The sequence below is a fragment of the Rhinolophus sinicus genome, chromosome 1 (genome assembly GCF_057876585.1).
Source record: "Rhinolophus sinicus isolate RSI-liver-muscle chromosome 1, RSI-T2T, whole genome shotgun sequence".
Taxonomy (NCBI): domain Eukaryota; kingdom Metazoa; phylum Chordata; class Mammalia; order Chiroptera; family Rhinolophidae; genus Rhinolophus; species Rhinolophus sinicus.
The window spans coordinates 180,612,616-180,628,515 of NC_142501.1; the positions used below are offsets into that span (position 1 = coordinate 180,612,616).

Genomic DNA, 15,900 nt, shown 5'->3' on the forward strand with positions numbered 1-15,900 from the left:
AAAATGGATTGGTTAAAAACAAACAAAAAAAGATGGTAGTATTAAACTGAGTCATATCATACAGAGAACATTTTGTTTCCTGGATGGGAGGGGGTTTGGGGGGTAAATGGAAAGGGGGAAGGGATTAAAGTACAAATTGGTTGTTACGCAGTAGTCATGGGGATGTCGGGTATAGCATAAGGAATATAGTCAATAATAATGTAATAACTGTGTATGTTGTCAGATGGGTACTAAATCTATCGAGGTGATAGATGGGATAGGGGTTGGGGACAGGGGAAAAAGGTGAAGGGATTAAGTTGATAGTTACAAATTAGTCATGGGGATGTAAAATAAAGCATAAGGAATATAATCAATAGTATTGTCGTAACTATGTAGTGCCAGGTGGGTACTAGACTAGTCAGGGGGATCACTTCTTAAATTGTATAAATGTCTAACCACTATGCTGTACACCTGAAATTAATATAAAATAATATTGAATGTCAACTGTAATTTGAAAATTTAAAAAGAGGAGAAAAGGTACAAAGGAACAAGAGGTTCAAATTTCCAGGTATAAAACAAATAAGTCTTGGGAATGTAATATACAGCAAGGAAATACAGTCAGTAATATTGTAATAGCATGGTACAGTGTTAGGTGGTTGCTGGAGTTATCATTGTGATCACTTCTTTAGGTATATAGATGTTGCCTAACTATGTTGTATACCTGAAACTAATATAATATTGTGTGTTAGCTATATTTTAATAAAAACCTTAAAAAATTTTTAAAAATAATAAACTAATTCACATCAATAATTATGTTAAATGTAAATGTATTAAATGCTTTATTTAAAAGGTAAACATTTTCAGACTGGATAAAAAAGTAATACACCACTTTATGCTGTTTAAAATGCATGCGTTTTAACTATAAGACACAGATAGCTTAAAAGTGAAGGATATAAAGGATTTACTATGCCAACAGTAAGCATAAGAAAGCTGGCATGGCTATATCAATAAAAGACAAAATAAACTTCAATACAAAATATTACAAGGGATAAAAGATGATATTACAAAATGATAAAAGGGAAATTCACTAGGAAGATATAAAAATCCTAAATATTTGTGTCCTTTATTATATACATATATAATATTATAGAAATAATATATATTTATGTATTTAATAAAAACTCATGGAGAAACATTTGCTAATACTCAGAGATGTTTTCACTTCTTTTTCAGTAACTGATAGGACAAATAGACAAAAATCATGATGATAATAGAAGATCTAAACAACACTGTCAACTGATTTTACCTAGTTGACATTTACAGAACAAGAAATTGAAAAAAGTTCAGAAGACAAGTGTGTTTGAGGTATTCATGGAAGGTTCACCAATATAGGAAACATGATGGACTATCAAAAAAGTTTCAGTGAATTTCAAAAGATTGAAGTCTTCAGAGAATGTTCTCTGAAAGATTTCATTATTTTGGAATCATATTATTTTATTACAACAGAAATATATACAGTTTAACTAAGAAATTAGAAAAAAAATCTCAAAATATTTAGGAATTAAATACATTTCAAACTAACCCATAAGTTAAATAAGAAATCACAAGAAAACTACATCTTGAATTATAATGAAAAACAGTATACTAAATTTGTAGAATGCAGCTAAAACAGTATGTAGAGAGAAATATATTGCTATAAATGTTATAATAAAAAAAAAAAAAAGCTTAAGCTCAATGGTCTAAGTTTTCACCTTAGGAAACTAGAAAATGAAAGGCAAACTTAATCAAAAGAGGTAAAAGGAAAAATATAATAAAGATTAAAAATAATGAAAAATAAGAGTTGAACAATAGAAAAAAATTAACAAAACCAAATATTTGTTATATAAAAACACCACTAAAATTGTAAGCCCATGGCATAAATGGTCATGGAAAAAAGAGAAAACAAGAGTCACCTATATCTGGAATTAAAACGAGACTATCATAACACATCTTAGGGACATTAAAACGATACTAAGGAAATATAATTAAATTGTTGCCAATACGCTTAACAACTTTGACAAAAGAGAGAATAAATTAATTTTAAAAAATAACAAAAACTGACTCAGAAAAAAAACTATATTTCTCTGATATATATGTATGTATATATATGTATAGATATTTGTATATATATATATTACCTCTGTATATTCTGACATTTAAAACTTTATTAATATTTTGCATATTTGACACACAAGGATGGAGCTAGGAAGAAGACAAAATGAAATATAAGGAAAAGAAAATTAACCTGGTGGTGTTACAAATAAATAACAAATCCACACTGAAAGCAGAACAGAAAAAAATAAATAAATAAAAGAAAAAAAACAGTACATTAAAAATCATATTCTATACTTCATTTAGTAGGGCTTATTTCTCTACAGGGGTATAATTTAGCAATTTCAAAACTACTTTATGCATATTGTAGAATTGAGTAAACAAATAAAATCACAATGGATAATGAGAGCTGGTTTCCTATTGTCAGATAAGGTTATTACAACTAAGGAAAGCAGGAAGCCTAGAATGAATCTTGTGGTATTGGATTGGAATTGGAGGTAACAGTATAACAACTCATGGTTGCTAATATATATATTACAGATAGATATAGAAATATGGTTGTGCAATATGTATATATGTGTGTGTGTGTATAGATATATAGAGAGAGATAGAGATAGATATAGATATAGATATATTAGATCTGCTGAATAAGATGCGGAATAACGACATGCTTTGCATGCATTGCTGATGGGAGTATGATGTGTTGTGGTGACTCTGGAAAATTTAAATAAGCACTTACTATATAGCCTAGCTGTTCCACCACTAGGTATTTTTTCAAGAGAAATGAAAGCATATGTCCACCCAAAGACATGTTCACAAATTTCATAACAGTTTCATTTGTAACAGCCAAATTGGAAATAGTAATCCAAATGTCTAAGTAGGAGAATAGATAATTATATTGTGGTATATTTATACAGTGGATGCATACTACTCAGAAATAAAAAATACCTACTGTTACACACAGCAAATGTGTGATGAGTGAAAGATACCAGACACAAAGGCGTTTATGCTATAAGATTCCGTTTTTCTGGAATTCCAGATAAAACTAATCTAAAGAGATAGAAATCAAATCATGGATTATCTGGGGTAATGGTGGGGTGATGATTTGAGGTAGGGAGCACAAGAGGATTTTCTGTGGAGAGAAATGTTCCCTGTCCTAACGGGCTGTATAGATTTGTCAAAAGTATATACACTTAAAAATGTTTGAATTGTACTGTATGTAATTATTATTGAATAATGTTAATTTCAAAAGAAAATGGAGTAGCCCAAGATAAAAGAATGTCAAAGCAGAATAGCAAGTTTTTATTAAGTGTCAAACATATCTAAAATCATAATACTATGGGAAAAGTATCAGGAGGAAAAAAGACAAAATTAATAAAAGATATGGTTTTACATTTAGTGGATGGAGGTTAGTATTGTTTTAAATCAGATTGTGAAATTCCATGCTTACTTTAAAGAAAAGTAGTGAGACAATAAAAAGAAGAGAGCTTAGAATATTGAGCAAAACTCTGTGTTATATTTCCTTTTTCTTCTTTTTTTTAAATCTTTTAGATAAGCTCACCATTGTGCACCATCCAAATGGTAAGTCCCTGGTATTTATTGAAGGATTTAGGTCTGAAACAAAGCACATAGTAAACCAATTTCAATATAGATTAAACCTAATATGATTAGGCAGGTTAGTGTAAAAACTCACACAGATTTTGTATTTACATGCAAAACCACTTGACATCCAAAATAAATTGTGATGTAATTCTAGAATAGCAACGCTAGAGGCATTGTTACATGGTAAAAGAAGCATGTACTTTGAGCTCTGATCGACCTGGCTCTTCATAATTTACTAGTTGTGACCTTTGGCCAGTCACTTAAGGCCTCTGTTTCCTCATTTGTAAAATATATTTAAGAATTCTACCATGGGAAATTCTATAAAGACTGATGATGATATATGTAAATAAGAGCTGATGTTTATGAATGGACATTATTGATATGCGTAGAGCAAATGAAATTGAAATGACACTTGAGATAGTGATTCACTTTAGTATGATGGGGAGGAATGTGTGCAGAATATTGGGAGGGCATAAAGAAGGATGCTGTTGGATAATCTAGAAACAACTGTCTATGGCCTGAACCAAAGCACTGACTGTGGGAATGGAGAAGCAGTAGACGCGAGCCGTGAGGCTGGGATGGAAAATGGGAAGCCTGTGGTAAAAGCAGAAGGGCAGTAGCATGGGCCAATGAGGAGTGGTAGGAATAAGTTTTCTTATAAAGGGTACTTTGCAATTGGCTAATCCTGGTGAACTGGGGAAAAGAAAAAGAGGAAGAAGGTGCAATCAAGTGGAGGTTATAATTCAAAGGTGTTGAATTGCTTCTGAGCTGCAGCAACTCCTCAGTATGTTCCCTATTCAATCTTTTGGGGAGGAAAAATTCATAACATACTTGCCAAGGGTACCTTTTCAATATGACCTTTCATCTCTTTAGTAATTTTTCTCTTTACCTACATTCTACTCTTTGCATATATATTTTTTTCAAGTGCTGAATAAATGGTTAAATGTGCAAATGACTAAAGAGATAGTAACAGAGTTTGTATTTCTAGGTAACGAAACTGTCCACAATGAAAATATGTTCTACAGTATACCCTTAGGCAATAAGGTAGGTTGTATTTATCTTAATTTTTATAAAAGGCAAAAAGGAAAAAAAAACTTTGTTGAGAAAGAACATAAGATCCTTCTATTCTGACTATGCTTTGAAACATTCTGGAAAATATGAATACCATAGGTTATATAAGCATTTGTGTGCAAAATCCAGTTTAAAGAAATAGTTTAAAGAAATTAACTATTTGGGAAAAAGCAAGTAAAATAACTCAAAGGAAAAGGGCGTCAAGGTCAAAGTGTGGCTAAATTCCACATGTATGCACCAAATAAATGTTAGTGGAGGTATGAATACATCTTCTTTAGCAATAGGAATATGATGAGTCTAATTGCACTCCTTAAAGTCTAGTTATAGGAAAAAAATTTAACCCCAAAATATTGTTCATGTAAATAGGCATTACTTCACAGTGTAAAGTTAACTGAAAATAATAAGAAGCTAAAAATAACACTAGACAAAGACAGCAGCAACTGAAAACCAAGACCAGTTCAACACTGATAATGAACCGACCAAAAATTTATCTTCATAAAAATTGTGTTATTCCAACTGTCTATATATGTGATGTAGGAAATTTGCACTGTTACCCAGGATCATGTAGCAACTGGATTTATTGCTATAATCCAGAATTAGAGCCTTTAGTAAGTTCTCATAATAAACCAATTTTAGTATACCAAATTTTAATAACCCTTAAGCTCACTAATGTTACAAATAAATCATAAAGTAATCATAAAACTCATTCACCCTTAAGAACTGATTGAAGTATTTGCATTTCTGGATCATTTTGTGGCCCATCAATGAGCTATAGACCTAATGAGCCTACAATATCTAAACTCATTAGATTCAATCAACTGTAGCAGAATTGTGGGGTACCACCTTAGCCCAGGAATTTATGAAAATGACTTTGTCAAACAAACATCCTTCTACAAGATCTAAAGGACTATACAACCATGACTTTTTTTTCTTTTTTTTTGAGTCAGATTTTGGATAAGACAAAAAGAATACAAATTCCCAACACTTGGGCTGTTCTCTCTCAAAATGGAAATAAAATTTGAACTCAAAGACTTTGATGTAGTTGAGCTTTACAATAATTCTTTCCTTATAAAATGGAGGATTATCTTGCCAGTTGCCTCTACAAATCTGTTTTTCCATGACTGTGAAAACCAACTATGATTTTATCAAGTTTCTTTGCTCAGCCTAAAAATGAAGAAGTGCTAGCTAGCTCTGTATCTTTCTTTTTTTTTCCTTAGCTTCCTCCTCGACTCCAAGTTGAAAAGGAATTTGGTTTCTGTTGCAGAAAAGACCAGTAAGGAAGGTAAAAAAAAAAAAAAAAAAAAGGTTATATTTTTTTTAAAAACCTTTATCAGTTTTATTAGGGACTTGAAGGAATCATTTGTCTAGCAAACAGAATACTTTAAATATTTCATTTTCTTCTCCTGAAAGAATAAACATGTGTATTTTTCAAGCTAAAGATGATTGTTCCTTAGAAAGATTTATGTTTAGGGGTGATTTTATGCTAGCTAATCAATTTCAATTGATGATCCCTTTTTCACTCATACATTTCCTGTGATCTCATTCTCAGGTTATTACAAAGAAGAATCTGCAGACACTGTTTTCTGGGTGAAGCAAGCTTGCATTTGGATTGTCCACTGTCTTTAGGGCAAATCTGTACTATGGAAGCAAAAGTAACCCTCTGGATTTCAGATTCTGTTACTGCCACAATTTATTGGCATTGTACATGCTTCAGATGGGTATATCAAGACTAAAATTGGATGCCATACAGTAATTGCATTCTTTGAAAATTCTTGTATTTTACAACGTACTTTGCCACTGAAGCAGCTAGTTTCCATTTTAAAAATTAAAGAAAAACAAGAGCAGAGAAGTTAAATGTTTGGTAGTGAAGTTACTAGGTCTGTTTGAGGAACTAACCTTAATAAATTACTACTCCTGTCCTTAAAATAACATGAAAATACAAATTTTTTTAGTATATATTGCCTTTTAAGTGGTTGGTCCATTTTCTGAATTTCTCATACTCAAAACTGTAATTAATATTGTCACATCATATTTTCAGATACCTTCCCTTATTTAGTGCTTATTTGCATATAACCCTGAGAACATTATCTTTCTAACTTTCTGTGTCTTATATTAGTACACGTTTATACAACCTATATTCCTTATTAAAAGGCTTGCAATTTCATCAACTTATTTCTAAGACACAATTTATTAGCTTAGAATAGAAAGCAGTTTTTTTCTGTGATTTCCATGAAAAAGTGCTGCAAATAAAGTGAATGTTTAAAAACATGTCTGACTTTTGAAAATCAGTGTATGAAAATTAACCACTAAATTCTTCTAAACTTAGCAGTTTACAGAGAGAAGCCTACGGAAATTTTAAAAAATAACTAAACTTGATTAATTCCACTGTGTAGAGTCCATAAAGTAGAATAAACTCCAATGATATTTTTCTAGCTTCTAAACAATGATAGGAATGTCTATTCAAAGTGAATCTGCAAAATATTATTTAGGTGTCTCAGTACTATTGACATTCTTAAACAAGCTCAAGTTGTAAAAAATAGCTTAATTAATCTTTATAGAATGTGCTTTTGATTATGACATTTGGCAATTCAGTTCATAGTTTCACATCCAAGCTTTCAAGAAATGGCATGCTGTTCCACACACACTGAACCCACATTTTGTGGACTGTTGTACCCAAATAGTTAGGAAAAACAATAGAAAAACTGCTTTTCTATAATTTTCTCCATCTATAAACTGTACATGTATGTATCATCTCTAAGAACTTCTGTGTTGGCCTGTGGCTGATGCCTATAATTCCATCATTGGCTTTATTCTTCCTAAAAAAATGTGAAATCCAGAGACAGGTAAAATATTAACTTTCCTAATTATAATGCAATTACATCATTTCTCACCTGAGACTCAATTTCAAGAGTGGAAGTAGGAGATAAGGCCCACATGTTATTCGGATCTTTAACTTAGGTGGAAATCTAAATTCAGGACTTCTAAATACCCTTATGAACTGGGCTGACTTAGAATAAAACCATGGCAAAAAGCCCCTTTAGTAGCCTATTTCCCTAGACACTTGGGCCCTTGAAATCTTACTGCTTTGTCATCACAAAGAAGCATGGAAAAAGAAGCCAAAAAATCACTGAGGTCCTCCCTATGTTTCCTTTACTGTGACTCTTCCCATTCTTGGTTGAGTAGGTTTTACCAGAGTGGAAGTTGAGTAGAGTGATTGGAGAAGGCTGAAGTTGGGGAATCAGAAGGACTCCATATCATCCCTGTTGCATGGAAGGAAGAGATGAAAAGTAGAGAAATGCAAAGGCAGAAGATTAATCCAAATTTAGGAATGATCCCAAATGAAAACGTTCTTTGAGGAAGCAATACTTTTGAATCTCTAGGCTTCACCCCTATCGTATAGAACACTTTTCATGAAATTTGAGCCACACAAAAAACAGAAGCTTGGTCTTAGTGATGGAAGGTCAGAGGACAGGAGCAGAGGGGCAGGGAAGTAGACTGGAACACACTTTCTTAAAATGTTTCGGACATTTCTCAAAGAACCCTTGTCACTGAGAGAAAAGAAGGACCTCCATGGGAGATCTTTTGAAGATTTTGTGCTGATTCTGGAAGCCTGAGCAGCCAATAGTTACTATACCTTATCTTTTCCTTCATCTCTTCCTCAAATCAGATTTGTTCCCAAGCAATTACCCCCAATTTGATCCAAGAGCCAAACCCTACCTCAGGTTCTTAAATTTACCAGGACTCTGACTTCTAGAGAAATTTGAACAGGTACTGACTGTTATCAAAGCAGTTTTATGTTTAATATTAATTCCTTTCTTTTCTACTAGTCAATTTTCAAGAATAACAAAGAGGAGGCATATAGTAGACCAGTGGTTTTCAAATGAGGCAATTTTGCTCTTCTTGCCCCCGACATTTGGCAATATCCGGAGATATTTTTCATTGTCATGACTGCAGAGAAGGTACTCCTGGCATCTAATATGTAGAGACAAGGGATGCTAATAAACCTCCTAGGATACACAGGGCAAAGAATTTTCTGGTCCAAAATTGTCAAAATTATGGAGGTTGAGAAAACCTGATCTAGACTACAAAGTAAATAAATGCGATGAACACTTTAAAAAGTGTTGTTAAAATAAAAACAGTTAACTTTATACAGAATTTTCTGAAAGTGGAAACACTTATGATAGCATAAATGAATGTCTTTATTTTGCAATACATATGGCTTAAGTTTAAATGGATCATTAGATACTCAAAAGAATGGATGGCTCTAATAGATTTTCATAAATCAAGCCTTAAATTATTCTACCAATGGAGATTCCAATTTTTAGAAAGTGAAACTATTCTCGGTATTTTTCTAATGAGAACAACATTGTAACTTGTGTCATTATTATATCCTATTTGTGTACTATGTATTTGTGCATCTGAGTTTCTTCTTGTTTTCTCTAATGCTCAGGGGGTCTGTTTTAATAACTTGGACTTAACTGAATTTTACTGCATATTGCTTTTCTAAATGGGTAAATATTGAGGAGCGAGATCTGCATCAGGAGCTTGATCGAGCAGATTAGCACCAAGCTGAGCTGAGGCCCTACTTGCAGCCCTGTGTGTAGCTGTACAGGCCAGCCACAATTGTTGGCCTGCCTTATTTTGTGGGGTTGACCTTTAAAGGCAGGCACTGCCACTTAAAAGACAGCAAAAAGCAAGATTCTCAATTCAATAGACCTCAAATTTATAAATTACAGTGTATGATTTCCTCAATATGCTCATCTTCAAAATGCTGACGATAATGCTTCTTACATAATTTTATGGATATTAAATGACCTCATGAGCGGAGCCGTACGGTATTCAAGAGCATAAGCTTTTTGAGGTTAAACTGACCTAGTTTGTATATTAGCTCAGCTGTGTCCCAGCTGTGTCAACTAAGCCAGTTTTTCAGTCTTTCTGAGCCCTATTTGTTCTTTGGTAAAATGGGTATAATAATATCATAGTTAACATAGGTTGTTTGATAATTTAATGTAAGGAGATCATTTAATTAATTTGTCATTCAAAGAGGACTCTTTTGATGGCAAAATGGAGTACCATAAATAATTATGATGGAAAAGCAGTCACGAACCCAGACTACATCAGGCATAAGCTGGGTACGTGGTAACTTTACTAAAATGAGATGTAAGTGCTTAGAAAATTTGGGCTTAGAGTAAATTGTCAATGAAGATCATCTGCAAGAAATAATCCTCTTTGAAACGTGAATGCTGTGTGATACACTAGGCTGGCTTATTGTCCGGCTCTTCGGTACAGCCTTATAGCATATGATTCAAGTCCATATCATTATAGCAAAAACCTAATGATTACAAAGTATGACCACTTAGATTACCCATAAACACCAGAAGCCTCAAGTAGAAAAATCTGTCAATGGTAAGGTACTATAGCAACGTTTCCCAAGTTGTGTCACAAAAACTCATAATTATTTCATTAAAAGGGGGTTCTGTAATCAGGTGAGCTCAGAAAGTGCTGTGTATTTTGGTCCCTTTTCGAATACCATGTTAGACATCCACATATTGAAGACTAAGTAATCCTGCAGTAAAGAAATCTATAGTTTACAAATATATGGTGATGGAAGGAGAACTGACTCTGCGTGGTGAGCACACAGAGTGATATATAGATGATATATTACGGAATTGTACACTTGAAACTTATGTAATTTTACTACCATTGTCACCCCAATAAATTTAATTTTTTAAAATTTAAGAAATCTATAGTTTTAAAAATACTGGCTTAACATATACACCGGATATGCCAAAAAAATGTATACACATGACTTGTATTCATCTTTTGTTATTGGTATATTTTGAGTATTACAATTTTAGTACAGTTTTTTCCTTTCTTAAAAAGTGTATCCATTTTTTGGATACATATTATATATGTGTGTGTATGTATACACACATACATATATATGTATAAACATATACATATATATGTATGTGTATATATATATATATATATATATATATATATATATATGCCTCATTTTCCACTTAATGGGAAAAGAAAAACTGGCTGAAGGATGCGTGTAGTGACGGGTTGAGATGGACCCTAAAATCTGGGTTTAATGGGAACCAGTAATAGGATCGATTAGTGATATTTGCCATGGACGATGGCAAGAGAGGTGAGAGGAGGTGTAGCAGGCATGATACTTACTTGGCATTCAGCATTTGCACTCTGTTAGCATAAAGCCAAGGATTAAGTCGTGCATTTTGCAAATCATAAAAGTCAGTTTCGGTCAAAATAAAGATCACTTGTCTTCAAACAAATGAGCTAGTAAACCCATCTTTGAGTAAAACACTGTAATTGCTGTTATACGATATTGTGTATGTCTTCAAATAAACATCAAGCTTGATTCCACTCAGAAGTGGTATAAGACCATTTGGAGATATTGTGCTGTGAAATGTATCAAACACTGAGTTCACACAAACCAGTGGGATAGTTTTTCTCAGAGTGCCGTTTTTGCCCTCTGTAACAATAGGTAACCCTGGGAGAGAGAACTTAGCATCAGCAAATTATCCAACAATTTCTGATGGGTTGTCTCCTTTATTTCTCAAGGTGGGGATGGACATGTTGTATCAGCTGTAATAAAGATACAACCGTTTGCCCCTAGCACTTTCTCTTTTCTTCATTTGAGCAAAAGAGAGACAAGGGACTTGGGGAAATGTGAACCGATGCTGTTTCAGCATTCAGTCCTGGCACTCAGTGAAAGCATGTGCAGTCACACTAAGGAGCTTAAGCATTTTTGCCAGACACTGACATTTGTCATAATGTAAAATGAGACTGTAACTCAGACATGGCAAGTCCCAATTCTTGTGCATCGTTAGAGTTAGGGATTTCAGTTTAGAGTTAGGGATATGAGGTCTGACAAATAAGTTTGCGAACTCATCCTAGAAAAAGTGCCACATACCTCATTGCTGAATATTACTATGGTCACCTTCGAAGTACTCCCCTTAGGAAGCTATGCACCGATGTCAGTGCCTAGTCCACCCTTCAAAGCAATTTTGGAACTCTTTTTCTGGAATGGCCATCAGAACTGTCATCATATTATCCTTGATGTCCTGAATGTCATCCAAACGTCTTCCTTTCAATATTTCCTTTATCTTTGGGTAAAGAAAGAAGTCATTGGGGGCCAGATCTGGTGAATAGGGAGGGTGTTCCAATACAGTTATTTGTTTACTGGCTAAAAACTCCCTCACAGACAGTGCCTGTGAGCTGGTGCATTGTCATGATGCAAGAGCCATGGATTGTTGGAGAAAAGTTCAGGTCATCTAACTTTTTCATGCAGCCTTTTCAGACTTCCAAATAGTAAATTTGGTTAAGTGTGTGTTCAGTTGGTACAAATTCATAATGAATAATCCCTCTGATATCAAAAAAGGCTAGCAATGTCATTGCTAACAAGTTCGTGAACTTAATTGTCAGACCTCATATAACCAGTCATTAACAGTGACACCGAAGGGCATCACCTTACTTATAATCACCATATGGTCTCATCACCCTGGCTTACATATACTGTGATACCATGACTGAAATGTTTGTTTTACTTTACTATTTTATTTTAATAAGAACACTGAACATAAGACCTACTTTCCTAACTCTGACATATACATACATCACTGTTGCTTACAGGTGCAATGTTGTACAGGTAAAATGTTATATAGGTGCAGTTTTGTACAGCAGATCTCTAGAGCTTATTTTGACTAAGATATTCATAGACCTCCCCATTTAAGTTTGGTCAAAAGCGATCATTCAGTATTTAACAAAACAAACCCACCTATAATTATAAAAACTATATGTTTCCTCACCATCTTGAAAAAGCAGGCACTATGTTTTCCTAAAGAATAAGCCAGTTCTTCAGCCAGAAAAGCAAATATCCGTGAAAGGTTCTGCTCATGATTCAGCCTCTGAAATGGGAATGGGAAAAATAGCAATATTCTTTGGAATATGGCAGAATACATATTTTTTAAAAGATGTGTTTAAGGCCACAAAAGAATATCAATAGTTTAAGACCAGAGAGAATAGCAAGTGCAAAGATCCTGTGGCAGAAGGAAACAAAGAGCATCTGAGAAGCTAAATACCACCAGTATGACGAGCACAGACAGCAAAGGGAAACATAGAATATAAGAATGGACAATGCAAGGCCATAGTAATGACTGTGGTGTTTTTACAGAAAACAATGGAAATCACAAATGAATTTTAAGCAAAAGAGATGTTTTATAGTAGTCCCCTCTTATCTGCACAGGATATGTTCCAAGACCCCCAGTGGATGCCTTAAATGCAGATAGTACTGAACTCTACATATACTTTTTTTTTTTTCCCCTGTACATACCTACTTACATATGATAGCATTTAATTTATAAATCAGGCACAGTAAGAGATTAACAACAATAACTTATAATAAAATGGAGCAATTATAACAATATATTGTAATAAAGTTATGTGAATGTGTTCTCTTTCCCTGATAATGGATCTAATAATGGAGGTGGCTGCTAAGTGACAGAGGCAACCTCTATCGCGTTGACACACTTGACAAAGGACTGATTCAAGTCCTGTGCATGGAGTGGGATGGCACTAGATTTCATTGCACTACTTAGAATGGCACATGATTTAAAAGTTATGAATTATTTCTGGAATTTTCTGTTTAATATTTTCAGATGGCAATTGACTGTGGGTGATTGAAACTGTGGAAAGTGAAACGTGGATAAAGGGGGCACTACTGTATTTTCATTTTGAAATAAATACTTCAGCTGCACTAGAGACAAACTGCAGAGAACATAGTAAAGTAGATAGGAACCACTTGTCCAAGTACAAGGCCTCATATTCTTAATTTTGAAACTATGTGTAATCTATGCTGTGTAACAAATTGCCACAAATTTAGCAGCTTAGAATAATACATTTATTATCTCAAAGTTTCCATGAGTCACAATTCTGGGCATGGCTTAGCTGGGTCCATTGCTCAGGGTCTCACAAAGCTACAAACAAGGTGTCAACCAGTCTGAATTTTCATCTGGAGGCTCAAGTGGGGAATAATCTGCTTTTGAGCTCAATTTTTCTGGCTGGAGGCCACCCACCGGTCCTAGTGGCCTCGTACAATTACTTGTCACATGGGAATCATCAGCATGACTTCTAACTTCATCAAGCCCACAAAAGAGTCTCTCACCTTGGGGTGGTGGGGGGCAGGGCGGGGAATCCTTTACTGAAGGGCTTTTATTGAAGTCAGTCTCATACATGATAATGTGACTTTTATTGGCTCAAATTCAACTGATTTGGGACATTATTATATCTGAAAAAAAACTCACTTTGCCATATTCTGTCATCTAGAAGTAAGTCAAAGATCCCACCTATACCCCATAGGGGAAAAGATTAACACCAATTGTGGACACAGAAGAGCAGCAATCATGGGTGCCACCTTAGAATTTTACCTACCACACCATCAAACACTCAAATTTTATATTACAAAATATTGAAAACAAGTTCCAGGTAGGAGTCTTCTCTAGTATTTTCTACCTGCATCTGTTTCTACATTTGTGTTTAGCAAAGTAGTTTTCTCCAGCATCACAACTCCTTTAGTATAGATGCACATTTGGCATTGGAAACAAAGGAATGGAGGCCCAAATTGAGTGGTGTGAATAATAAACTGTTTGTATGACTCTTTTGAACTTAGCAAAGTTTCATTACATTTGCCAGCTTATGGTTCTCCTCAGAATTATGAAGATGCATCATGGGATCCAACACTACTAACAACTATACACAGAAGACAACTGAAAATTCCAGCAAACTGAAATTTCATCTTCTAAATTTTAAATCACTCGTGGTAACCAAAATGGTATTAGGTTGGTGCAAAAGTAATTGCAATTTAAAAGGTTAAAAATAATTGCAAAAACCACAATTAATTTTGCACCAACCTAATATTTTGAATTTTATTAAATACGTATTTTGAGCACAATTTTTTAAAGCAACCCAATGGTAAAAATCCAGGAGTCAGATAGACCTATTCAGAATCCTCTTTCTTTGTTTTCATCTTTACTTCTTTTCTTTTCCTCCCTTCTCCCATCTTTCTGCCTATTTCTTTTTTCCTTCTTTCTTCTTTCTTCCTTCCTTCCTTCCTTCCTTCCTTCCTTCCTTCCTTCCTTCCTTCCTTCCTTCCTTCCTTCCTTCCTTCCTTCCTTCCTTCCTTCCTTCCTTCCTTCTTTCTTTCTATCTTCCCATTTGTCAGGCCAGGCCCTGTATTATATGCTGTGATAAAACATTGAACAAAATAACCAAGGTCTCTACCCTCACAGAACTTACATTTTAGTAAGGTTTGGGGGAAACATGCAAACAAAAGAACAAATAGAAAAATGTCAAAATGTAATAAGTGCTATGCAAGGAAGAGTAAAGTAGAGTGATGAGACAGAAAGTGCCTCAGTGGTTTCTTGAGTTTAGGTGATCAGGGATGATCCCTTTAAGGAAAGACCCTGGAGCTACAACAAAACAGTTGGAGGGGGTCCAGCTGTGAGAAGTGAGAATAGCACTGAAGGCAGAAGATAGAGCCAGTGCAAAGGCCCCACAGTGGAAATGAACTGGGGATTTTCTGCAAACGGAAAGATCAGTTTTATGATCTGAAATGTGTCCCCGCAAAAATTCATGTTGAAGTTCTAATCCCTAGTACCTCCGAATGTATTTGAAGATAGAATCTTTACAGAGGTATTTAAGTTAAAATGAGGTCACTAGGATGAATCCTGTACCAACGTGACTGGTGTTCTTATAAAAAGAGGAAATTTGGACATGGCCATGTACAGATGGAAGATGATATGAAGACACAGGGGGAAGATAGCCATCCAAGAGCCAGGGAGAGAGGCCTGGAACAGATATTTTCCTCAAGGGCCTCAGAAGGAACCCTGCTGGCACCTTTATCTCCAATTTCTAGTCTCTGGAACTGTGAGAAAATAAATTTCAGTTGTTTACACCGCCCAATCTGTATTACTTTGTTATGGCAGCTCTAGCAAACTAATACAGTCAGTATAACTGGAGTGTAGATGATAAGTGTAAGAGATATGAGATGAGTTTGTAGTGGTAATTAGGAGCAACATTTTGTATAAAAAGTTTGGATTTTATTCTAGGTATAATGAAAAGCAATTGGAA

At 34.3% G+C, this 15,900-nt stretch overlaps 1 protein-coding gene across 1 annotated transcript in view; it reads left to right on the forward strand.

Moving 5' to 3' along the window:
* Positions 1–7,011, forward strand: part of BANK1 (B cell scaffold protein with ankyrin repeats 1) — a 301,747-nt gene extending 294,736 nt beyond the window's left edge. The window contains exons 14-17 of the mRNA XM_019738939.3: positions 3,622–3,651; positions 4,661–4,716; positions 5,961–6,025; positions 6,293–7,011. Of these exons, the coding sequence (XP_019594498.3) occupies positions 3,622–3,651; positions 4,661–4,716; positions 5,961–6,020 (146 nt within the window). The 3' untranslated portion in view covers positions 6,021–6,025; positions 6,293–7,011. The remainder of the gene's footprint in view (positions 1–3,621; positions 3,652–4,660; positions 4,717–5,960; positions 6,026–6,292) is intronic.
* The last annotated feature ends 8,889 nt before the right edge of the window (positions 7,012–15,900 follow it).